Consider the following 25,780-nt stretch of genomic DNA (forward strand, 5'->3'; position numbering starts at 1 on the left):
ACACCAATCTACTAACTACCTATGGTGTTATTTCAATGACAAATGTTGTGAGCCCAGTATTACAAGTCAAGTTCGCCAATGTAATATGAGCATGAGAATCTCTTTGCTTGCGTGCCGATTTCCTTTGTTCGTGCACAAAACTTCTTGCAAGCCCTCAAATATATGCTGCTCAAGTGCAGATTTTCTTATGCGCTCTCAAATAAACGCTGCTGAAGTGCAGTTTAGTGCATTTATGTAACAAGTATGTCTCCAACAGTTATTAGATTTGCTAGGAATATTTATTAATGTCTCCAATAGACCTACAGACCTGAATGCGTTCTGAAGTCAAGAAATGGCTATAAACTCCAGAAAGAAAAAGTCATTGAATGCAGATCCATATTATCAATAAAGTATAATTATGTGTTCATCTTAACTGAAAGCTACGTGGTGTTTGCTAGCCTTATGCATCACGCACCTGTCAGTCAGTCAGCATGTCACCTTAAAGGGGTAAACAAAAAACGTACAGCACTACTACGGTTACAGAAAAGTTCACTAAGTTATAATTCACTTACCTTTTAATACGTTTTGGTTTGATTATAACCCGCTATTAAAAAAAAACAACAACGACTGAATGTTTTGAATGAGAAGCTGTAATGTAGCCATGGCGGGATGAGTTTTGGTGTGGCGCCCCGCTATGGAAGAATAAATGTAGCGGAAACTATGGTTCTTATTCACCACAGAGGGATCACTTAAATGTCAGCAAATATGTATGATGATCCATATTGTTTGCAAATATTTAAGAAATGCTATTTAAAATGGCAGCAGGCTTCTTTGTGTACCTTCTTGACTTTGTTTGCTTAGTTTCATTTCTTCAGTTTTTTAGTCATAGCTGAATCGCTAATCAGAGCAATCTATTTCACTGATGGCAAATGCTGATTTTACATGCTGAATTGGGCAAACTCCCTCTGATGTAAGCCCAACAAAAGGTGATGTGTGAAACACACCAAACACACCTGGCTTTAAAAATACATGCTTGTGTCGGCGCAATAGCCTAGTGGTTAGCGCGTCGACATATGGTGCAGTAGCACGTCAGGGCGTCACGAGTTCGAATCCCGGCTCGAGGACATTTCCCTACCCTACCTCCCTCTCTCTCTCCAACTTCGCTTCCTGTCCTAAAATACTGTCCTATCTAATAAAGGCAAAATAGCCAAAAAATAAATGCTTGTACCTAAAGACTCCATATTGGTCTCTTAACGGTCCCGCGAAGTGTTTTGAAATGTGCGTTTTTTGTATTCAATGTTTGACTTAATGTCTGGAAATAGAGTAGCTCCTCTCCTTTAAAAAACAGCTCTGCCAGTGAGAGTGATTGCGCTCAAGCGCATCAAAGCAAAAGCTTCTTGAAGGGGGCGGGGCATGTCAGATACTAGAGAGCATTTGATTGGTCAACATTTGATGAGAAGTATGAGGTGACGTCAAAAAAGTGTTGACCCAGTTAGGCAGAAGTGACGAACTGCAAGATTTGCATGTTCATATCAGTTTTATATTTCCTAAATGTAAATTATGTCATTGTTTTGGAGCAGGCGACGCAGTGGCGCAGTAGGTAGTACTGTCGCCTCACAGCAAGAAGATGGCTGGTTCGAGCCTCAGCTGGGTCAGTGGCGTTTCTGTGTAGAGTTTGCATGTCCTTCCTGCATTCGCATATGTTTCCTCCGGGTGCTCCGGTTTCCCCCACAGTCCAAAGACATGTGGTACAGGTGAATTGGGTAAGCTAAATTGTCCGTAGTGTATGAGTGTGAATGGGTGTGTATGGATATTTCCCAGAGATGGGTTGCAGCTGGAAGGGCATCCGCTACGTAGAACATGTGCTGGATAAGTTGGCGGTTCATTCCGGAGCATACGCGTGCGTTTGACGCAGAAGTAAATACGCCTTAAAACATGGAGTAGTTTGTGGTTCGTGCCGCTGTGACGACCTCCAAAATAGAGACTTGGCCGAAGGAAAATTAATGAATGAGCTATATATGTACCTTTAAGGCATCAATATGGACGGTAGGTTACTTTTAAAGAGGTAACTCCCCAATGACACCTTGTGTACTTTTATTTCTGAGCATGTACACCACCTAATCATTTAAGTAGTAGGAAATTTGAGTTCTAGTGAGGTTTTTTTTTTTTCAGCACAAAAAATGGAAATAGTCTCTGAAGCACCTGCACTTGCCTGATGACAATATGAGCCACACAGAATCCACTTTTCTACATCCTCATTTTCTGATGCATCTCCATGCTCCACCTGCCGAATACAGATTAGATGGGTTTTATAAGTAGGCCAAAGCTGCCCTAATCCGTATCTCACAATGCTAACGCCACCATATTGCCCTGCCAAAGATATAGGTGAGATTGTAACACATTGATTAAACCCTAGTTGACCACCTTCATGAATAATGTGGGCTGGAGTTCTCTGATGCTCTCTTTGCTGCCCACACTCATATATCACATTCACATAACAGATTCATGCAATGTGCAATGCTGTGGCTCATCTCAAGAGTAGGAGGCATATGCCTAAGGATTTAACTGCTTTCAAGCCATTTTTGTTTACCTTTTCAGAATTGATTTGGTCTTTTTTTTGTTTAGTTTAAAGTTGATACAAGGATGAATAAACGGCAACTGACTGTTTTGAGTGAACGATCTCTGTTCGTCTAGTACTCATAACTGATTTGCTGAAATAATTAATGAGTGTGTTTTATCTTCTGCTTTTGATTTATGGTCCACAGACATTTCCTCTCACACACGCTCCGTCATTCACACCTGCTGCGGCTCAGCGTGGTTTGGCCTCAGGTCACAATGAAACACTATCAGAATGAAAGATGTTTCAGCTGAATTTGAAGCATGTGTCAGCCAGTTATTATGTTATGTTGATATCTTAACCGTGCAATGGTTTATACAGTGCTTTGCACAGGATTTTGCGAGACTGTGGTATTTTTTTGCCACTCTCATGTGATTCTTACATCATTCTCATTCAACTACTTCCTTTTGTAGTAAATGTTGCTAATGTTAAACCTGAAAACATGTGTAAATACTCCATATAATGACGTTTTGACACAAAGCTCACTCCATAGCTTCAGTCAAGTGTTTGAATTAAGTCCTTCTGAGAAATTATGTGTCTTCTTACACACAATAAAGCATGTAAAATTTTCATAATAACATTATAATAAGCAGTGAATCATTATATACATTATTATCAAAATAAATACAAGGACAGATAAACCATATGTTGTCATGGTCATGTGTTTATTATTCCTATTGAATCAAATGAAAGCAGTTTAATCCTTTGTTTATCCTACGCTATAAAGATTTCTCATGGGCTGCACCTCAATTCACATTATACTTATACTATGCCCTAAAAGTATGCACGTTTTTTGTAAAGAAAAAGTATATACTTTTCAGTGTGTTACAGAAGATTATGCAAGCTTTGGGACATACTACAGATCGTTATGTTGATTAGTTATGTCCTCTGTCAATCATCACAACACATCATTCACATTTCTTTCATATTTAATTTCCTACCTTATTGGAGAAGCAGCAGCATGATAATCTGCCATTCAAGAAACTTTCATGCAGAGAAATCTTCTCAGGTCTTTGGGTAATTTTGCATTCAGAAATTAATGTCCACACATATCTTGATATAAGTTCACATTGTTGTTACAGATAATTTTTTACACTAAAATTTGGTACACTAAAAACGCAGTGTTCCAGTTGGTTAGATATTAATTAACAGTCATTCAAACAATTTTACCGAAGCCTTTCTACTTGACGGTTGGTCTCAGGTGTCCGCCATGTTTGTAGTTTGTTTACACTTTTCACCCACATTTGTAGTTCTAATCAATTTCCCGACCAACGTGCATGCATTGTGGGCAATATCTGTGGTTAGAGTATAGACGCTTCTACACTTTGAATTTTTACCAGAAATAATAAACCATCCGGGAACTTTTGACATATTCTTTTCAACATACAGTACTATGTTTTGGGACACACTAATTCTATTTTCGAATACTATTTAAGATGGATAGTATGCGAATTGGGACACAGCAGTAGACTGATATTTCCCAGGTTTCTTCAGGGCATATGTGGTCATTTTATGTGACTCACAAGAGAGAGCACCCTCTGGCATTCAGTAGGAGATTTACAGCTTATCACCTCCCTGTACTTTCCTCGCATAATGTGCAAGACCATCGCAGCTTTTGCAACAACAGTTTTATGTTGACTTATTGTTTAGTCCTAATATATAGTTTAAACATCCCAATAATTCTAAGACAGCATCTCTGGCTTGACCATTGATGTTTTTGGTAAGGTCTGTTTCTAATGGCAGATGAGTGAATATTTGGAAAAATTGATTAGATCATACATGACTGCTGCATTGGTTGTACTGTTTTTTTTTTCTCCTTATTGTCAGGTCTTCCAAAAACATTGTTTTAAATTTATGGATCATCTTGGTTTCTGTTATGTGCATCAGATGGTTGGTAGAGTTTAGATATCTTAACGTTCCTAGTTCAGTGACACGTTGAAGCGCAGCACACGAAGCTTTCTCTGGAGCTCTTGAATTATTCACCATAGTTAAATGAGATGCCAACACATGAATCCTGTAGTGTTAAGGGTGAAGTTGATTGAGAGGGCCACTTAAGGTGAGGAAAACACAGCAGTGTGGCTGCAACAACCAGCAGCTGAAAAGAGACAACATAGATGTACAGCGGGGAAAATAAGTATTGCACATGTCATGTTTTTTTCCTGGGAATAATATTTCTAAAAGAGCTGTTGACATGGAATTGAACCAGATTTTGGTAAAAACCCAAACAATACACACATAAAAAAGTGTATTAACAATAGAATGACACAAGGAGAAAGTGCTAAACTAGTACTGAAATGTATTTAATACTTTATACAAAAGGCTTGTTTGGTGATGACAGCTAAAAGGCTCCTCTCATATAGAGAATGAAATCACATGAATTGCTCAGGTGTGTGTTTTTCACAGACTTTAACAGTGTATAAAAATCTTGATGGTTCTGTGGGTCTCGTCTATCAAATCTGATCTTTACTTTGTCTTCTACAGCTTGGTTTTCTTTCTCTGAAAGCATTTGAGAGTTTCATTGGCTGTGTTTTAGATCATTGTCATGCTGAAAAGTCCACCCTGGTTTCATCTTCATCATCCCGCTAATGTAGATGTTTGACTGAAGCAGCTAATATAAGCTATATACTTCATTTGTAAATGAATTAGATTTGTTTTCTTCGCATACATGGATTTCTTTGGTTGTTACTTGTTATAAACATCTGTGGAAAATCAAGTCAGCATCACCTTTATAAATGTTTTCTGAGAAAAAATTGTGATGCGTTCAATGCTTATTTTCTCCACGGTATATAGGTTCATATTCTTGTACAGCATGTTCTAGGGAAAATATATTAACTATTTAATCTTTTTTTTTGTCTGAGAAGAACATTGCGTGATACTTTACTTGAAACCCTAAAGGTACAGTAAGTGATTTCTAGATAGCAATGTTGATTATTTAAAAATCCCCAACAGGCTATTAAACATAGGCAACGACAGTGGTAAAGTAATCCATTATGTCCCTGAAAAACACACAATGTTCATCTTCAATGTCTTTTTATCCAATCAATTAATATATTACAAAAGCAAGAAAATTAAGTAGTTACAATGGTTGCTAAAAAAAGAATGAGTAGGTTTTTCTCTTCTCAGGAACCCTTTGAGAGTTATTAAAAGGACTGTGTGGGAGATTTACACTTTCCAGGCTTATAAGGGATGAAAATGATTGTCTCTTTATTAAATCCACTGGTGTAATTCCTAAAGTTCTACTGACCTGCTCAAAACAGGACTCAATCCAGGGGGTGGTACTGGAGGTCCATGCACTAACAAGGACACGTCAAGCTTCAGGTGTCTGTGTACCTCGGATCAGGAATGTGGGGTTTATGTGCACAGCTCTCACTAGCTGAGTTTTATATTTCGCAAAAGTGTAGGCTAAGTCATGTATTTCCAATGAGCCTGGGGTTCATTCAAGTTTACACAATTCAAGTTTATTTGTATAGAACTTTTTATAATAATTATTGTTTCAAAGCAGCTTTACAGAAGGTAAACATTGCATTACAATTAAATAAAGTTAAAGTTAAAAGGCCTTAATATGGCACAGATGAAACAAATTACATAATCTTGACATCATTCCACTGTTCAAGAAGAGCAATAGTGGCCGGCCCTATTCAAAAGAAAAGTCACACTGCTGACAGTTAGCAAATGTATGGTTTCAGTGAGAACAATGGACCGCAGTCGCCTTCATGGGCCACAACAGCAGGAGGTAGACTAGCACAGTTTACTGCAACACAAATACCACTCAATTTATTTTCATTAATTACTTTATTTGACCATAGTTTGACCTAAGGTCAATGTTTCATTCACCGATACCCATATATATGGCAAATGACATGTTTGGTCATGTTCGGATTTTACATATATTAAAATATTGCATAAATATCAGTTTACATATTTTTTCTAATATTGGAATTACAAATATGTACATATATGTTCAAATATATTAGCTATTATTTTATATATGTGTTCATAAATGGCCATATATAAACGCGTGGACACATATGTATGGCAATTTCAAAGAAATGTAAAATTATAGCTACATGTAAACTGCCCTCATTAATTTGGTGTCTGTAAACTTTCAGGGTCACTATAGCAATGTTAGTCACATCTTCATTAAAAAATATATGTCTTTTAAATCTATAAGGTAACGTGTCACAGCATCCGTACACTGCTTCAGTCTTTCGCTTCCACGCTTGTACATAGTAATTTTAACCTCAGATACTGTTTGTTAGCTCCTGTTGGTTGTGCACACAGATCACTCTGCCTATTCATGCCAGAGTCCCACGGAAAAAGTGATTGACAGGTGGTAATTTGTGTGTAACTTTATTTATTTTTGATTTGGTTATGGGTAAAACAAAGGCCGTGTGGGTCAGGAAGACGAAACGGTAGGCTACAATAATTAATTCACTATTAATTAATTAATTATTTATAAATAATTATTTCTCCGCTGCCTATGACGACGATGCCATCATCTATCGTCTATCGTACGATGCCGAATTGGTCGCCATTGCCCAACCCTATTATGGGTGTGTTTTGAGCATTAGTGCAATAAACCAATCAGAGTCTCATCTCACATTCCCTTTAAAAGTCAGTTGCGTCACGCCATGATGAATTTGCTTTTTACATGGCAGACTTTGTAAGTGGAAAAACTGAAGGCTTTACTAGTAAGAAAACTTAAACAGACCATCTGTTGTGCAGTGATAAAGAATGAGCCTCCTACTTTCTCTTTATTTTACTTTTACACTTTACTCCTTTACTTTCGTGGATAAGGAAACGGTGTGTACGCACTCCACTGAACACATCCATCAGCCTACATATTTCATTTCATTTGTTAAGTGCAAAGATTTGTTCAGAACTATGTCTAAATTACAGAGAAAGAATAAATGAACAATAATAACAAAGTGTGGTTAAAAAAAACGGAGTTATATCCAAACACAAGTCCTATTCTTATGTCCCATATGATTACACGTATGTCTCCAAAACCCGACAGGTGGCCAAGTTTTCAATAGTTTTTATTAAAACAAATATAAATATGCTTGTTAATAAATAATACTGCTAATAAAAATAGTAACATTATACAAATGCAAATTGTCATGAATAAACTGTAGAAAGCACCCCGAGATGAAGAAGGCATGGAGGCAGTGGTTTTTATATATATATATATGTAGAAAATAATAATTTTTGTAACATTTTAATCTTTTAATTTTTTAACATGTAAAGATATTTGTGTATTGCTGTACATCCTGTGTGTATTAAGCAATGTGTAAACGTTTTGGACCTGCATAGGCGCATTTCAGTTGGTCAATGGCGCTGTCTATTTCAGTTCCTCAAAATAGCAACTCGCCCACAATGCACCTTAACACACCTCCTTTATAGACCAGAACACCCATGAATCCACAAAGTGGTGCAAATGGATTTGCTATTTAAACAACGTGGTGCAAAACGTCTAAATTAGGGTTGCGCTGGTCTGAAAATCGCAACAAATCCAAACAGGTCTTGCGCCTTATTGCATTGGCTGTATGATAGAGCCCTTACAAAGGGTTTCCGTACAGTTGTGTGGTAACACTGTGTGAATATAACCAGCTTCTAATGGTAAAAAGGTATTAATTATTTTTCACTTTATTGAAAACATAAACACTTTGATTGATATGTTCTCTTTGTACATATCATCAGAGTGGGGAAGTTCCACCCGTTAGTGACGATCTATCCCTCATTAGCATTAGCATATTACCTAAGTCTTAATTTTTGAATCTGCCACTATACTGACACACAGGCCTTTTTAGGTATTTAGTTTTTAACCCACTCACAGATATGCAATCTGTGAACTGTGATTTAGTTCTTGCATGAGGATGGCCTCTGTGGGGAAAAGGCTAGTCAAATTATTGTCTGTTATTTCAGACCATCAGATTTCCTGCTCAAGCCCTGTCTGGAACATTCTGTCTGATTAGGATTCTTTTTTTCTGATATTTACAAAGCTATGGAAAGGGCTGTGTTCACAATGGGTGTATATGCGCAGCCAAAATGCTCGGCTTTAAACAGTGAAATACGGGGATTGTGGGGAAAAAGGTGGCAGATGGGAAGAAGAGGCCTAATCAGCCTGAAGCCCAACTTGCCCACCAGCACCTGCTTTCATTTGCTCTCATTATGTCTGCAATGCTCAACAGCAGCACATGGGGAGTATAAGGGAGTCAGCAGCACCACAAACAAGGTCAACTCTTTTGGCCAGTCAGATATTCCCATTTACAAAGAAGTGGTGGTAATGGGATTATTTTTTCCAACCAAAAAGATGTCAGTTTTGGTCAATCAATAGGGATATTTCAGTTGGTTGTTTCACAGGGAGTAATGCAAGTGCGTCAAGTCTTTGTTCATAATTGGTAACTTTACATAATATACAGCTATTTTCACATGACGTCATTGATGACGCGCAAAATTCAGATGGAGGGCAGGAAGTGATTCTTCCACATAGGGATCGCTATCAGAACATCCAATTGTTTCTGTTTTTATGTTGTTTATAATTGTTTAAATCAACCAAAATAAGAAATACAGAACAGCTTTTATACACTTTCAAAAGTTTTGTCTGAAACCGTCTGAAAAATCAAGTAAAGGTGGCTTGTAATGAACATTTATTTAATACATCCATGTGTACAAACTTTTTTGAATGCGATAATTTGTTTGACAACACCAATAAATATATATTATATACAGGCCTATGTATATAAATATGTTGATGTGTTATATAAAAATCAGATGAAAACACCACTACACTTATACAAAATCCAGGAGAATATAATAATGTTCCCTGCCATGTAATCGCTGCAATACAATCTCCGTCTTATTTTGCAATAGTCTTTGGCGTTTTGGCAGAATAAAGAGATGTGCAGCAGCGGTGAATGTTTGTTGATGGTTCATCAACTGAACAAAAAAGAAATGTCCTTGTGAGCAAAACTAGAAGGTTATTATTGTGGAGCACTTTTATATTAAAAAAAAAAAAATATATATATATATATATATCTATATATATATATATATATATATATATATATATATATAAATATATAAAATATAGACTATGCGCCCATGCTTTTGTATGCTTTCATCTGTTATTTTGTGATGTCTTGAAGATATCCGCATGGGGGGAAAACTATAGTAACTTATAATAAAGTATATAATGTGTAAAACTGTTTGTTAATAAATGCTGCAGAATATTGAAGCATAGTAAACTGATAAACTGTTACTGTGATGCATTGTAATGGTGTATAATATAGTGTAGAAACCTAAAGCCTATTGAATAATTTATTACTACAGTTGTGTTTTACTACAGCAACAATAAAATTACTACGACAGTTTAAGTCAAGTAATTACCTATAGTATGCTTCCAAAGAAGTAATTTTCATGTAACGTAATAGCTTATACAGTATGTGCTGCCTCGATTACAGGACAATAGATTTTAGTTCAGTAGAAAACTTGGCCCTCTTCATGACATATGGATCATATGCAACATATGTGATTATTTTCTATTTATATCTCCTTTGAAATACGGTATAAATCACAAAAATACAGACTTTCTTCTATGTCTCCCTTTCAGATTTTTACCTCCTGCCCTCCAACTGAATTCCGCACGTCACCAGAACCATGTGATTGAAAACAACCTATAGACAATTTTAATAGACCACGGGAAATGTATCTGTTTGTATTAGGGTTGTCGCGATTAGGTATGGGACCATAACTGTTTTCAAGGTTTACCTCAGTTTGAAAAAGTTAAGGTTTTATAACTGCCAAAATCTTCCACACCATTCCTAAGGTATGTGTACGATGTGTACGACAAAGAAATCTGTGTTTTTCAAACAAATGAAGACAGCAGAAGTCAATGATAGATTTGAGTTATTTAGCCTGACATGTTTACTGCTCTAAAATATTTTATATGTTTCTCAAAATAAAATATATTGTGTTCAAAAGGGAAAAAAGTTGTTGTTTTTTATCCACACATTTAAAAAGAATATATTTTAGAGCAGTGATCACACTTTGAAACCGTGATATTTTTATCCAAGGTTATCATACCGTCAGAAACTAATACCGACCCATGCCTAGTCGCGATACCAATAGTTCATCTTACGATACTATACCAACTGAAGTATCACGATACCAAATGGTATTGCGATACTGTAATTTATTACTCAAATTATAAAGAAAACAGTCAGAAATACTATATTTTACGTTATAATAGGTCTACTTGAAATTAATTAATAATTCCCTTATTATTGAAAAAAGTATTATTTGCACGTCACTTCACCTAAAATTTATTCATTCTTTTTGTTTATTTTGTAGATAACAAAAAATACAAAAAAATAAAGATACAAGTTATACCAAAACGAAATTCGTTACAAAAAGAGCATTTTTTCCAACAAAATTAGGTTAGTGGTCAAAAATTGTTTCATTGTTTCCTGTTGCTATTTTGGGTTTTTCATCTATTGTTTTTTTTTTTTTATTAGTCTCATGAGGTAACAATCCAAAGTAATTCAAAGTTTTGTTCTTTTTAAGAGATTGGCCTGGTTGTTTAAGCTACTAAATTATATTGAGATAAACAGAAATGAACCGATTCAAGTGTGCGTTTGAAATGTCAGAAAACATCAGGGGCCTCATGTATCAACGCTGCATACGGATTATGCATATGCATATTGGATTTACTAACGATGAAATTAACGTGAGAATGTGCGTTAGTCCAGGCCAACTACACTGCGTACACACATTTACAGTTTTGTCCGTTTGCAATGTTTTGGTATGAATTCAATGCTAATCTTTGTACATGAGGCCTCGGAAGTCTTGCGATCTTAAACGTGAGCATTTTAGTGACTTTTCTACATCCAACATTATATATCTATCTATTGTAGATAGACCGTTAATGATAATACTATCGTTTACAAACTACAGTGTATTTTTGAGCTATAATATCGCAATGCCACCATAGTACTGGTAAACCGTGCAATTGTATGCATCTAAATTTGTTTTATTATGTATGTACTATGTATGTAATATATTTCCTCCAAAAAATATTATTATTTGGCTCGGTGCACTGAAAAATTACTTTTTGGTGTGGTGAATTGTAAGAAATTTACTGTCATCATTTTTTTTATTTCAGTATTAAATGTTGTGGATAACTAAAATTTCAGGAAATACCTTGGGAGCATTGTTGTTGTATACATCCCTCAAAATGGTCTATAGTTTTTTGGATATATTTTATGCAGATGCTCTCCCCTATAAAATCATCCCAATCAATGTAAAATTGTGAATTTTTCCCAAACAGTTACTAAAGTCATATTGTGAAATTGTTTTCATACCGCAGAATTACAAAATATCGCAATATCAGTTTTTTCCAGTATCGTGCAGCCCTAGTTGGCAATGTCCAAAAAACATCACATATGTTTATGCTGTGGGGGAAAACTCATTAGAATGAGCTGAAACAACGTAATTCTTGTACATTTTTGGTACAATTAATTTGTTTTAATTTTAGTCCACTTAAATTTGCATAAATGTTTTAATCTATCAAGTTTTTAAGTGGTCCCTTAATCCAAAGCTTTTTACACCTGTCTGATTCTAACGCTCAGTAATGTGATGTGTTGTTTGAATTAATAAAAACATGGTCAGATTCTGATTTACTGCACCTAGGCTTGTGTGCTCTACTTTCAATCATGAAAAGTATTTTTCTTTTTGATTCATCAAACATAAATTAATACTCAGAAATTGAAGATGGTATGTTTAGACTAAGCACAACTGCCGTTTTTCACACATTCTATGCATAGTTGACACTTTCATAGTTAACACTTTCTTCTTCCACATGTCTATTTTCTCACAGTCAGCAGACTAGATCAAGCAAGTGTTACACCATCACAAAAGTTTATCATTTGCACTTTAAGACAATTATGGCCAATTTAAAACTTAAACTTACCATGTATATACAGTTGAAGTCAGAATTATTAGCCCCCATTTAATTTTTTTTCTTGTTTAAATAGTTCCCAAATGATGTTTAACAGAGCAAGGAAATTTTCACAGTATGTCTGATCATTTTTTCTTCTGTAGAAAGTCTTATTTGTTTTATTTTGGCTAGAATAAAAGCAGTTTAAATTTTTTTAAAAACCATTTTAAGGTCAAAATTATTAGCCCCTTTAAGCTATATATTTTTTTCGATACAGAACAAACCATCGTTATACAATAACTTGCCTAATTACCCTAACTTGCCTAGTTAACCTAATTAACCTAGTTAAGCTTTTAAATGTCACTTTCAGCTGTATAAAAGTGTCTTGAAAAATATCTAGTAAAATATTATTTACTGTCATCATGGCAAATATAAAGTAAATCAGTTATTAGAAATGAGTTATTAAAAAAATGATGTTCAGAAATGTGTTGAAAAAAAATCTTCTCTCCGTTAAACAAAAATTAGGGAAAAAAATAAACAGGGGGCTGACAGGGGGGCAAATAATTCTGACTTCAACTGTATATGCACACACTATTGATTTCAAATTATTAATTCTTTAAAAAGTTTTCCGTTTATTTATTTTTTTTCAAAACATCTTTAAACATATTAGTCTTAACTATTTAATAACTAATTATTTTTTTTCTTTTTCCATGGTGACAGTGCTACCATATTTCTACTTATTTTGCAACATACTAGTTTTTAGCTTAAGTGTAATTTAAGGACACAATATTCTCCATAAAATTGTTTTTAAAAAATGTTGGTTTGAAACCTCTCCATTATATCCCCCATTGATAAATGTAGACTGTTCATTATTGTAATGGTATTTCCTAATCTTCAGTTGGGGCCTTTTTTTGGCAAGTATTGAAATGTCTCACATTTAATCTACATACATAATTAAATACATTCTTAGTTCTTTTAGGCCCGTGTCCACTGAGTGGTACAGTAAGGTACGTGTCGGTATGGGTCACCTTTATCAGGGTTGCGTTTCCACTGCCAAAAGGGTACTAATGGTGTGGTGTATAATATAAAGTTTCAGACGACGTCATTTTTACTCAAGGAAATGTCAAAGTAAAGCTGTACGGGTCGTTCACATATCATATGAGAAGCACTTTCTCTCTTTTTTGATTATAACTGCAGATTAATGGTAATGCGTAATAGCCTACTGTAACGTCTGCTTTTATATAAAGTAAACAAATAAATGCAACCTAAATTAACATATAAGACCCTTACAGTCTCTGTTAGCAATTACAGAAAAACTACACACAGCATACATTTAGTCCTTATTTAGGTTCAAAAACAACACACAACATACAGCCTACAGTCAGTGTAAACCTCTTATCTGTGACTTTAATCTTCACCAGCACATGTTAGAAATTAATTCTGTCATTCCGAGTTCATAATAGTCCAGAAGGTGGTGATAATAGTTAAACATGGCAGTTTGTTCATGTTTTATGTTGCTGAAAGCACCGTTTGCTGTTCTGTTTCTTCCTGCTTCTCCTTTGTTTTTTCGTGCTTCACTCTCCCGTTATATAATAATAATCATGTGCAGGTTATTATCATCAGCTCAAGAAGTTTGTTATTTCAAATATAGACACGCGGCGAGCTCTCTGGAGAAAGTGAAACCGTGCACACTTTTAGACGGGCTTGTAAAACAACAACCGGACACAGACAGATTTTGTTCTTCTTGGCTTTGTGGCTGTTCATCAAGACGACGACAAGGTTTGTTTGAGCTCGTGCCAACCACGGCTCGTTAACTTATCTATATATTAATACGGTGTAATGTCTCGGTTGTGATTTTAAAAATAGCGGTTTTCATTCTCCTGCTTGTGTATGCGTAAGTGACATATCTCTGTAAACCAATAGCATTCAGCTGCGCGTCTAGATATGCCTTTTGGTACCCTTTTGTCATACTTTGCAAAGGGTACCCAAAAGTGGTATGGTACGTTTCGCTTTTAGGTACCCTTTGACAGAGAAAACAGCCATAAAAGCGAACCGAACCGTACCGTACCGTACTAGTTAAATGTACTAGTTTAAAAAATGCTGATTTGACCAAAACTCTGTTGGCAGACTATAATTACAGCATGACTTGGCTCGTTGAATGTTTCGGAATCTTACCGACTGACCTTCACTTCCACTTCTCCTGTGAGTCAGTCAGTGCAGTGTTTCAGGGTAGACAGTGATGGAGCACCTCTTGTTTGGCACTGGCCCTGGATTCAACGGTGCCATCAAACATGGCTTAAGCCTGGCGGAAAAAAACTCGAAATGATTCATTGCTTTTACAGTCCCATAAACGCTTGCCTCATCAGTCAGAAAGTGACAAGGCTGCCACCACAAGTTCACTAGGCATTTTATTTTTTTTGCTGATGCAGTCATGTATCGGGACACCGTGCTGAGTCACGCCAGCTTGAAAGATGATGGCCAAATGCCCGATAACCTAATTCATCAGCATTTGTTCAGCTATTCACAAGCCCATTGCCTGCCAGCCAGAGTTCAGTGGTTCAAAATTGCTGCCCTCCTCAGAGGCTTATTCAGTTTGGAAATATTTATGTTACACTTGTTATGGTACACTTTATAGGAGATACTCCTTCTGGAGGAACTTGAAGCTAAGTGCCATGGCTCAAGGGTACAGTGGTGACATTACATGATTTGTTATAATCTCATCAAAGGAACTACCTTGTAGATATCTTAGAGTTTTTTTTTTGTTTGTTTGTTTTTTTTTGTAATTTCTGTTATAGGTATGCATGCTTTATGTAACCTCAAACCTAATAACATTTTCAGTGTTTTTAGGCATAATGAATGGATTCTGGCCTAACCTCAGATGGGCTATTTCAACAGACAAGTGATTTTCAAAGATGACCTACCGTACAGTTAAAGTCGAAATTATTAGCCCTTCTGTGATATATATGTTTTTTTTATTTATTTATTTTTTCAAATATTTCCCAAATAATGTTTAACAGAGCAAAGCAATTTTCACAGTATTTCCGATAATATTTTTTCTTCTGGAAAATGTCTTATTTGGTGTATTCCGGCTACAATAAAAGCAGATTTAAATTGTTTTTAAACCATTTTAAGGTCAATATTATTAGCCACCTCTTTTCTTTTTTTTCCAATTGTCTACAGAACAAACAGCATCATACAAAGCCTTGCCTAATTAACCTAGTTGCACCTTTTAATTGCACTTTAAGCTGCATACTATTATCTTGAAAAATATCTAGTAAAATATTATTTACTGTCATCAATGCAAAGATAAAATAAATCGGTCCCACTTAATATTAAGTGACCTATGTACTTACATCCAAATATAAATACAATGTACTTACTGTGTTCATAATGTATTGCAGAACACTTCTAGTGTTCTTGATGTGGGATATGGGTAAGTTTAGGGATAAGCTTGGTGGTATGGCCAGATTTAAAGGTGGGTTAAGGTGTAAGGGATGGTCAACAGTATAATTATAAATGTTCTTACAGAAATGAATTACGGATGTAATTACATGCAGGTATTTAATAAATCATAAGTGCAATGTAAAACATGTTTTTACACAATTTTTACACAAAGTACATTGTAACAAATGACTTATTTCAGTGTAAGTACATATTAGTTAAAGCCACTTAATATAAAGTGGGATCAATAAATCATTTATTAGAATTGAGTTATTAAAACTATTATGTTTAGAAATGTGAGGATTTTTTTTTCTCCATTAAACAGAAATTGGGGAAAAAAATATACAGGGGGTCTAATAATACAGGAGGACTAATAAATCTGACCTCAACTATATTTAGAAATGAAGTGGTAAATTTTAGCGAGCAATGTTTTGCAAGTTTGCATCACTACACAATAAATATACGACCATAAAAGATTGTGGTTATTTTTTACTTACTTTTACTCAGTATTTTCCCACATCCCTACTTGAGGCATTGACAATGATTCAAACCATTATAGGGACAGTCAAAATGATATTTATTTTTTCTTGTTATTATTTAAGAACAGTGCAAAGTATTTTCCCACTATTTAAAGGGCAGCCTGGTTACCAGTAGTTCACAAATATAGAAATCGCATAACCAATCATATATCTAACCATGGGAGCATTTATACATTTTAAGGTCTTCTAATTTTACATTTTTACACAATGTAATGTACAACATAGTTTGTTTGTTTAAATTTAACCCATATAAATTGTTTGCAACAATTTAGCAGAAATCATTTTTTTCAGTGTATTAATTGTGTTCATTGTGTTAATTAAAATTGGGAGACTTTGGGTGAATTTAAACAAACTAATTAAATTTATTAATGTTCAACTCAATTTGTTTGTTTAAAGGGCACCTATTTGACCCCTTTTACAAGATGTAGATAAGACTGTGGTGTCTCTAGGTTGTGTCTGTAAAGTTTGTTCAAAATACCCATCATATTAGTTATATAATGTAGAATCTGTCCATTTCGGTGTCTGAGGGCAATGTAGCTGTTGTTGTAGCGTCTGACTTTAAATTCAAATGAGCTGCTTCTCCCCGCCCCCCACTCCGATGTGCATGTCTGCTTCTCATCATGCTTTATGTCAGATAAACAGCAGTCAGTGATAGAGACAGACACAAATGAAGCCGAAATAAGGTCACATATAGGGCGGTGGTAAGTTACCAACAACCGCTGGTGTAGCGGTGGTGGTGTTTTTTTTTTTGTTTTTTTTTTGTGGGGTGGTCGGTTATAGGGGGTGTCAATTTTACTAAAATAATCTGTGACAGAAGTTCACTCAAAAGTGAAAGTTCTTTCTTTTTTTAAATTAACTCCCGTCATTCCTACTACTTTCAGAATATAAATTTTGATATTTTACAATATGAAAAATTAAAGCAACAATGCAGAGATCTCCACGTCAGGTCAGGGTGTGCCAGTAGCCTTTAAAATGTGCACGTGGAGGCGCACTAAACTAACACACGAAAGAACTGGACATTCATTTTATGTTTTAGTTAACTAATTCTTTAAATACAACTCTCTTGATCTCTAAAGTGGAAAAAACCCAAAAGCTATTTGTCCTTAAATAAATTTTAGCAGAGACGTAACTGCCTGTCATTTTCACATTCGTTTTTCAGCTAGGGATTAGGTCTATTAGCGTAACCTAATAAAAATGTTTTGTTGGACACTGCACCATAGTCTACACTGTAATTTATATTATAATTTATCATATTCAATATTATTAAACTAAGCTATACAATTGATAAAATGCAAAACCCTTTTTAATGTTTTTAATGTTTGCTTTCATTTTGACATCGCATCACAACACTAACCCTTTGTAATAAGAAACATCCCATTATGCAGCAGCAGTCTCAAGTTAGGACACTTAATAAAGCCTTTTGAGTTTAAAGATGATCAGTCTGCGAAGTCAAGTTTAATGTCATAAATGAAATGGGTATAGTGCATGAGTAAAGGGGATTTGCCGCATCAACCTCTCATATGCGCTGCATGTAGGCTGAATGATAATCTTTAAAAAATATGCAATACAAAACTTTAAACATTTATGTTTTTTTAATAAAACAGAAAGAAATAAGGAGTAAAATATCATTTAAACCACAGGTCTGGCGCTGAAGCCAAAATCCGTCTGCGTTAATAAACGGTATCAGTGCATAACCTTCATTGATGAAACCTAATAAATAATAAATAAAGTAATAATAAATGAATAAATAGCCTAAATGAAATTAACAAGAGAGAACGAAATCACCAAGTCACCTAGTGCCCCTTATATGGCATTAAGCCCCCTCAATTATGACATTCTGGCGACGGGCCTGCTATAGCCATACTTTGTTTGTAGCGAGAAGAAAAAATAACTGATGAAAACCTGGCTGGGGAGACGGCGATAACAATTTATTGTCTGTTCTTCAGAAAAGACATGACATTGTGAAGGCGTTTATCATACAATGCAGTTCGTGCAGTCGTTAATTAATGTTAAATAGACTTTGTTTTAGGGCTTGTTCTTGTCGGCGCAATATAGGTTTATTGCATGTGCGAATCAGAGTATGAAGAATGATTAAGAACTTGCATTTTTATTGCATCCTTTTCGCAAGTTATTTTTATTTATCTATTTATTTTTTTAAGTGGTGAGAACATTATTCACTGGCAAACATGTGCCACCTGTACCACCAATAAATAAAGTAGCCTACCTAAGTTAATTTATCTTTTCTGTAAAAATTAAGGAATAACTTATAACTTAATTAAATATTAATTCATGGCTGACTAGCTGGGCGTTTGCGTTTAGAAGACAGGAGTTGATAATATGTGGCTTTTTTCCCTCTCCGTCGTAAATCGCCACTGGCTTGCATGGTTAGGGACTCGTGGAGCTGCGCATCGATGGATTTGCTCTCTGATGTGTTTGGACTCTCAGCAGTAAATATATAAAACCACACTTTCTTTTTAACACCTTTTTAAACAAACCCTACAAAAGGTTTCATCCAAATTAATTGGTTTACCTTTTTCGGTCGGCACGAATCCAAAATGTTTCCAGATGTAAGATTTGGTTTTCCAACAAGATTCATGGTTGAACTTGAACTTGCTAAATCGCGCCTAATGTTGTATTGTAATAAATGTAATACTTGGCAACACAATGGTAATTTGTGTTTTAATGTGCGTGACGTCACGTTCTACCGCCGGTGGGAATGGACAACTTGTCGGCGCAACTGACCACCGCGGTGACGTGGTTGTCACGATGACCGTCACAACCCTAGTCTCGAGTCAAAAATACCAAGTAAGTTTATTTGATGTATTTGCAGTGGAGTCTATTCAAGCCTTTCTGAAATGATGAGTCACGAACAAATGCCGTTTGCAGCACACACACACATCCACGCTTACTGACACCATGCGGCTGTAATGATTATAGTGGTTAAGAATTAAATAGCAATTTTACTGTCTTTATTACAAACATGCTCTGTTTTAAAAATGTTTTAAACTTAAAAAAATGTATTATTGAGGTGCAGCTGATCACAGAGACTTGTAACAAGTTTTAATCCTAGTTTCTTTGCAAAAAAAAAATTTCTGTGGACATGTGTATACATGTTATTATAGAAACATGGTGCCTGTCAATCAACTCGATGGACAGGGAAAACCACACTCCTACATGTTGCAGTGGGCCTCAAAATGGGAAGGATTTGGATCCTATTTTAACATAAGTAATTTTTAAAAAGAGACTTATTGTGTTTCTATCAATATGACTGTCGCCACACTATTCCTACACACAGTTCTGTCCAAACAGCTTATAAAAGATGATTTCATCATAGGTGACCTTTAAATTCAGCCCAAATAAATTGTTTACAACCACTTAACGTAAAACAATTTAGTAAATCATCTGGAATCATCTTTAAATCATTTTTTTCAGTGCATTTCTGTGTGAAACGGCATTTTCAGATTCAGAGCTAGGTCACCCAAATTATGGGGGATTTTGCATTTCTTTTGTGGGACAACAGTTTCATGTTCCATAGGAAGGCAGGGTTGGGGGTTTAGGAAGATGGTTCCCCCTCCTATCATTGTAAAAACATACAGAATGAATTCCAGCATGTGCATCAAACAAATCATGGCTCCGAAATTGCCTACATACTCAGTAGGTACTGAATTTAAAAACCACTCCGTAGGCATTTGAATTTAAATGTACTACTCGGCCATTAATAAAAGTATGTTCTATACAGTATGAATTTGAGCCGTATGAATTGAACTCGGACGTACTACATCTGTCATTTTCTTGTCATCATGTGACCTACCTGCGTCAGTTGCATTGCTTCACTCCCATTCATGAATTTTCTCGCAAAGCATTATGGTAGCATAGCGTCCATCGGAATGTCGCCGGAAGTAGTAGGTCATCCGGGTACTTCTTACATACTGTTTTTTGAATTCTATGAATTCAGACATTCTACTCAGCTTAGATACTGTTTTTAGCATACTATATAGTACGGAAATATTCGATTTTGGACGCAACCCATGTAATTTTGTTTTACACAGATCATGAGATGATAAAAAGGACATAATGGGACAGCATTAATGGACAAAGTAGAGGACTGACCACATTGTAAAACATCTGAAATGTTGTTTTGGTCATTCTAAAATCCTTCAGCCAAAGTTTATCATCAAAATGGTTCAGTATTTTTACCTCCCAGAATGACTGTGCTTGAATGTCTTGAATGGCTGTGCTCATATGTTTATATAAAACCTTGGTTTTCACCCCATAGACTTCCATTCATACGCATGTGAATGCGACAGATGGCAATGCAAGCTCGACAAGTTTCTCAGTTCAATGCTTTGCAGATTCAAGCTTGGTGAACTGTCACCTGCAAAATCGCACCACGTGATTGCGTGAGACCAATCGAAGATCAAAACACGACCTCTCTGGACATACATTTAAATTATAGACCAATCGCTAGCTTTTTAAAATTTCTATTTGTTTAACAAAATTTCATCTTGTTTAAACTCATCCCTTTTTGCAGCGCCATACGACAGAATTTCGCATGCTCAAACTCCCAGCATAAGTCTCATGAATCTATTTTGCATCTTTGGATGGAAGCATAGCTACTGAACATTTAACCCTGCAGTTTAACAAAGTGACTTTTATTTATATGTATATGTTAAAGTCAGAATTATGAGCCCTCCTGAATTATTAGCCCCCCCCCCTGAATATATTTTTGCCCAATTTCTGTTTAACGGAAAGATTTTTTTCAACACATTTCTAAACATAATAATTTTAATAACTCATTTCCAATAACTGATTTCTTTTATCTTTGCCATGACGACAGTATATAAGATTTTACTATGTTTTTCAAGATACTAGTATTCAGCTTAAAGTGACGTAAAGGTTAATTAGGCAAGTTAGGGTAATTAGGCAAGTCATTGTACAACAATGGTTTGTTTTGTAGACAATTTAAAAAATATATTGCTTAATGGGACTAATGATATTGACCTTAAAATGATTTATTATATAGGAAATACTGTGGAACAATTCCTTGCTCTGAAAAATTACTTTCTGGTTTGGTCATTTATTTACATTACCATAAAAAAATTGTGTAATGAGCTTCGAGAGCTAAAAATGTTGAGATGTTATGCTACATTTTGTGTAATATTTTTGTGTCTGTGTGTATTCTCAGGTTTTGTGGCGACTGTCTACAGCCGTGTCTGCAGGTGACGTCACCTCTTTGTCCCCTCTGTCGCATGCCTTTTGATCCAAAGAAAGTGGACAAATCCTCCAGCGTGGAGAAGCAGCTTTCTTCATATAAAGCACCATGCAGAGGGTGCAGCAAAAAGGTTAGTCCCAATGCACAAACAAATATAGTCTGGGCCTAGTACCACAGGGCATATTCCTCTGTACAGTGCAGAGTGTGCCATTATGTAAGACATTTACACTAAAACTTACTTCAGGGACGCTAAAGCATTAGACACCATTACTCCCGCAGGAGTCTTTCTAAACCTCTGTGGTGGTTTATTGGTAAATAAAAGTTAAAGTGAAGTAAGCACAGGCCAGCAAATACAGTCCTGGACTGTCACAGTGAGCCTAAGAGGGACCATTAAAGGATTTTATATCTTCAATTGTAACTGATTTATTTTGCTCACGGTTGGGTGTTACATTACAGACTAAAACTGTCAACAAAACTGCCCCATTTATAGATGAGGGCAAATTTATTACTATCCTGTAAAATTGTAGTTATTTATACAGTATTTTCAATTATATTTTTCTTCTGAAGAAAGACTTATATCTTTTAGGTTGTCTGGAATAAAAGTAGTTTTACTTTTTTTATAATTCCGCATAAGGTCACTGTAAAAAAAAATTTTTTTTTAATTGGATTCAAAACAAACCACTTTTTAATTGTTGTTTCTGAATATTTTCCCACATTCATACGGGTTTGTTATAAGGCATTGCCTATGGTGTAAACCGTTATGGGGCAGTCAAAATTATATATATATTGTTATAAGGCATTGCCTATGTAGTAAACCGTTATAGTTATTTCTTAGCCACATATTTTAAATAATATGTCAAAAGCTAAACATAATTTTATACATACACTTTCTATTCAGCGAAACGTTTCTTTACATACAACTGACCACTGACAGAAAAAAAGTGTATATATATATATATATAAAACAAGAGGCCTAAGATTAAAATACGGAAAAATTATCAGATAGACTTTCGAACAATTTTCCTAACGGATAAACAGCATTTGGTAATATTTCAGCATGCTTTTGTATTCGACATGAAACGCACATTTACCTGTAGGAATGACATCCCGCCCTGCTCATATTTCTCTCTTCATACATTATAGCCTTATATATGGTTATTACACACATAATACACTTGATATAGCCTGGTTTGTTGGATCATTTTGCTTTCTCACTACAATCGCAGATCTGAGCATGATTGCGGGATTCACATATGCCAAATGAACCGCACTAACTGGGAAAGGATGTCTAGGTGGGAAAGCACCCCAAGATTGTATTTGCGCGTAATTGATAAACAGTCGCAGCCAAATTACCAAATCATGCAAAAAGCGTCTCACGTGCTGGCCCCGGGCCATTGGGAGGTCCTTATTTTCGAGTCCTGATATACAGTTGAAGTCAGAATTATTAGCCCCCTTTGAATTTTTTTTTCTTCTTTTTTTAAATATTTCCCAAATTACGTTCAACAAAGCAAGGAAATTTTCACAGTATGTCTGATAAAAAAAAAATTCTGGGGAAAGTCTTATTGGCTTAATTGTGGCTAGAATAAAAGCAGTTTGGAATTTTTTTATGAACCATTTGTAGTCAAAATTATTATCCCCTTCCTATTATTAACCTGCCTAGTTAACCTAATTAACCTAGTTAAGCCTTTAAATGTCACTTTAAGCTGTAGAAGTGTCTTGAAAAATATCTAGTAAAATATTATTTACTGTCATCATGACAAAGATAAAATAAATCAGTTATTAGAAATGAGTTATTAAAACTATTATGTTTAGAAATGTGTTGAAAAAATCTTCTCTCCGTTAAATAGAAATTGGGGAAAAAATAAACAGGGGGCTAATAATTAAGGGGGGCTAATAATTCTGACTTCAGCTGTATATATATTAATATAAATATTTTATATTTGTATCAAATTATTAATTAAGACACAGAATAGTGCAAAGTATCTTTTGGTTACCAGCAGTAAGTGTTTTATCATTTATATAACACTATATATCATTTCTGTCACTAATATAGAAAATAGCAGAACCAATTGTATAGCTAACCATGGGAGGATTTATACATTTTAAGCTTAACATGCAATAAAATTTGCAATATATTTATATTTTTTTCAATTGGCTTAAAAACAAACCACTATTGTCCACCTAACTTGTGTAGTTAGCCCAATTAACCTAGTCAATAACCTAATTAAACCTGGATATTAGGATCTTGCAAACTAAAACTGGCATCATGATAATTTCACAGGATGGCTAATAATCTTGACTAAAATAATTTTGCTTTTAACTGTAAAATCATAAACAGCAAGAGTCACATTTTCACTGTAAATGACTAAATCAATGTGTTATCACACTACACATTACCTACTTTGCCCTTACTTTTTATGTCTTTTTTTGTATATCCCAGGTCACCCTTGTGAAAATGCGGTCCCACATTTCATCTTGCACAAAGGTTCAAGAACAGATGGCCAACTGCCCAAAGTTCATGCCTGTGGTGCCCACCTCACAACCCATTCCAAGGTAACCCGTCATGAGGTTTCCATTTGGGTGTATATATAACATAATTGTTGCTTACAGTTGAAGTATGTTGGATAATTACATTCTAATGATCTAATTGTGAAGTGTTTTTTACAAATACACACTCCATATACACTCACCGGCCACTTTATTGGGTAGATCTGTCCAATTTCTCATTAACGCAATTTCTAATCAGCCAATCACACAACAGCAACTCAATGCATTTAGGCATGTAGACATGGTCAAGACGATCTGCTGCAGTTCAAACCGAGCATCAGAATGGGGAAGAAAGGTGATTTCAGGAGTATTTCAGAAACTACTGATCTACTGTGGTTTTCACGCACAACCATATCTAGGGTTTACAGAGAATGGTCCAAAAAAGAGAAAATATCCAGTAAATGGCAGTTCTGTGGGCGCAAATGCCTTGTTGATGCCAGAGGTCAGAGGAGAATTGCCAGACAGGTTCAAGCTGATAGTAAGGCAACAGTAACTCAAATAACCACTCGTTACAACCAAGATATGCAGAAGAGCATCTCTGAACACACTACACGTACAACCTTGATGTGGATGGGCTACAGCAGCAGAAGACCACATCGGGTGCTACTCCTGTCGGCTAAGAACAGGAAACTGAGGCTACAATTTGCACAGGCTCACCAAAACTGGACAATAGAAAAGTGGAAAAATGTTGCCCAGTCTGAAGAGTCTTAATTTCTGCTGAGACGTTCAGATGGTAGGATTCGAATTTGGCCTCAACAATATGAAAGCATGAATCCATCCTGTCTTGTATAAATGGTTCAGGCTGGTGGTGGTGGTGTAATGGTGTGGGGGATATTTTCTTGGCACAGTTTGTGCCCATTAATACCAATTGAGCATCGTGTCAATGACACAGCCTACCTGAGTATTGTTGTTGACCATGTCCATCCCTTTATGACCACAGTGTACCCATCTTCTAATGGCTACTACCAGCAGGATAACGCGCCATTTCATAAAGCGCAAATCATCTCAGACTGCTTTCTTGAACATGACAGTGAGTTCACTGTATTCAAATGGCCTCCACAGTCACCAGTTCTCAATCCAATAGTGCACCTTTGGCATGTGGTGGATCGGGAGATTTGCATCATAAACGTGCAGCCGACAAATCTGCAGCAACTGCGTGATGCTATCATAACAATATGGAGCAAAATCTCTGAGGAATGTTTCCAGTACCTTGTTGCATCTATGCTGCGAAGGATTAAGACAATTCTGAAGGCAAAAGAAGATCTTACACGGTTCTAGTAAGGTGTACCTAATAAAGTGGCAGGTGACTCTATATGTACATGTAAATGTATTGCTACTGAAGTTTCTATCTCTCTATAAAGTTCTGAGATGTCAGTCAGACACTGTAAACTATGGTTAACATATGGTTTTCAGAATGTATGCGCAAAAACAACAGGTTTGATTGGTGTTCTTATAGTTTGTTTAATTATGTAAGAAAAGAGTGTATAGAATAATAATGTGATGATAGA

General features: G+C 35.5%; 1 protein-coding gene across 1 annotated transcript in view; it reads left to right on the plus strand.

The window, feature by feature from the left end:
• LOC130232333 (E3 ubiquitin-protein ligase RNF166) overlaps nucleotides 1–25,780 on the plus strand; it is a 64,056-nt gene that overhangs the window by 9,091 nt on the left and 29,185 nt on the right. The window contains exons 2-3 of the mRNA XM_056462169.1: nucleotides 21,699–21,855; nucleotides 24,166–24,278. Coding sequence (XP_056318144.1) covers nucleotides 21,699–21,855; nucleotides 24,166–24,278 — 270 coding nt within the window. The remainder of the gene's footprint in view (nucleotides 1–21,698; nucleotides 21,856–24,165; nucleotides 24,279–25,780) is intronic.

Source organism: Danio aesculapii, chromosome 7 (assembly GCF_903798145.1).
Source record: "Danio aesculapii chromosome 7, fDanAes4.1, whole genome shotgun sequence".
NCBI lineage: Eukaryota > Metazoa > Chordata > Actinopteri > Cypriniformes > Danionidae > Danio > Danio aesculapii.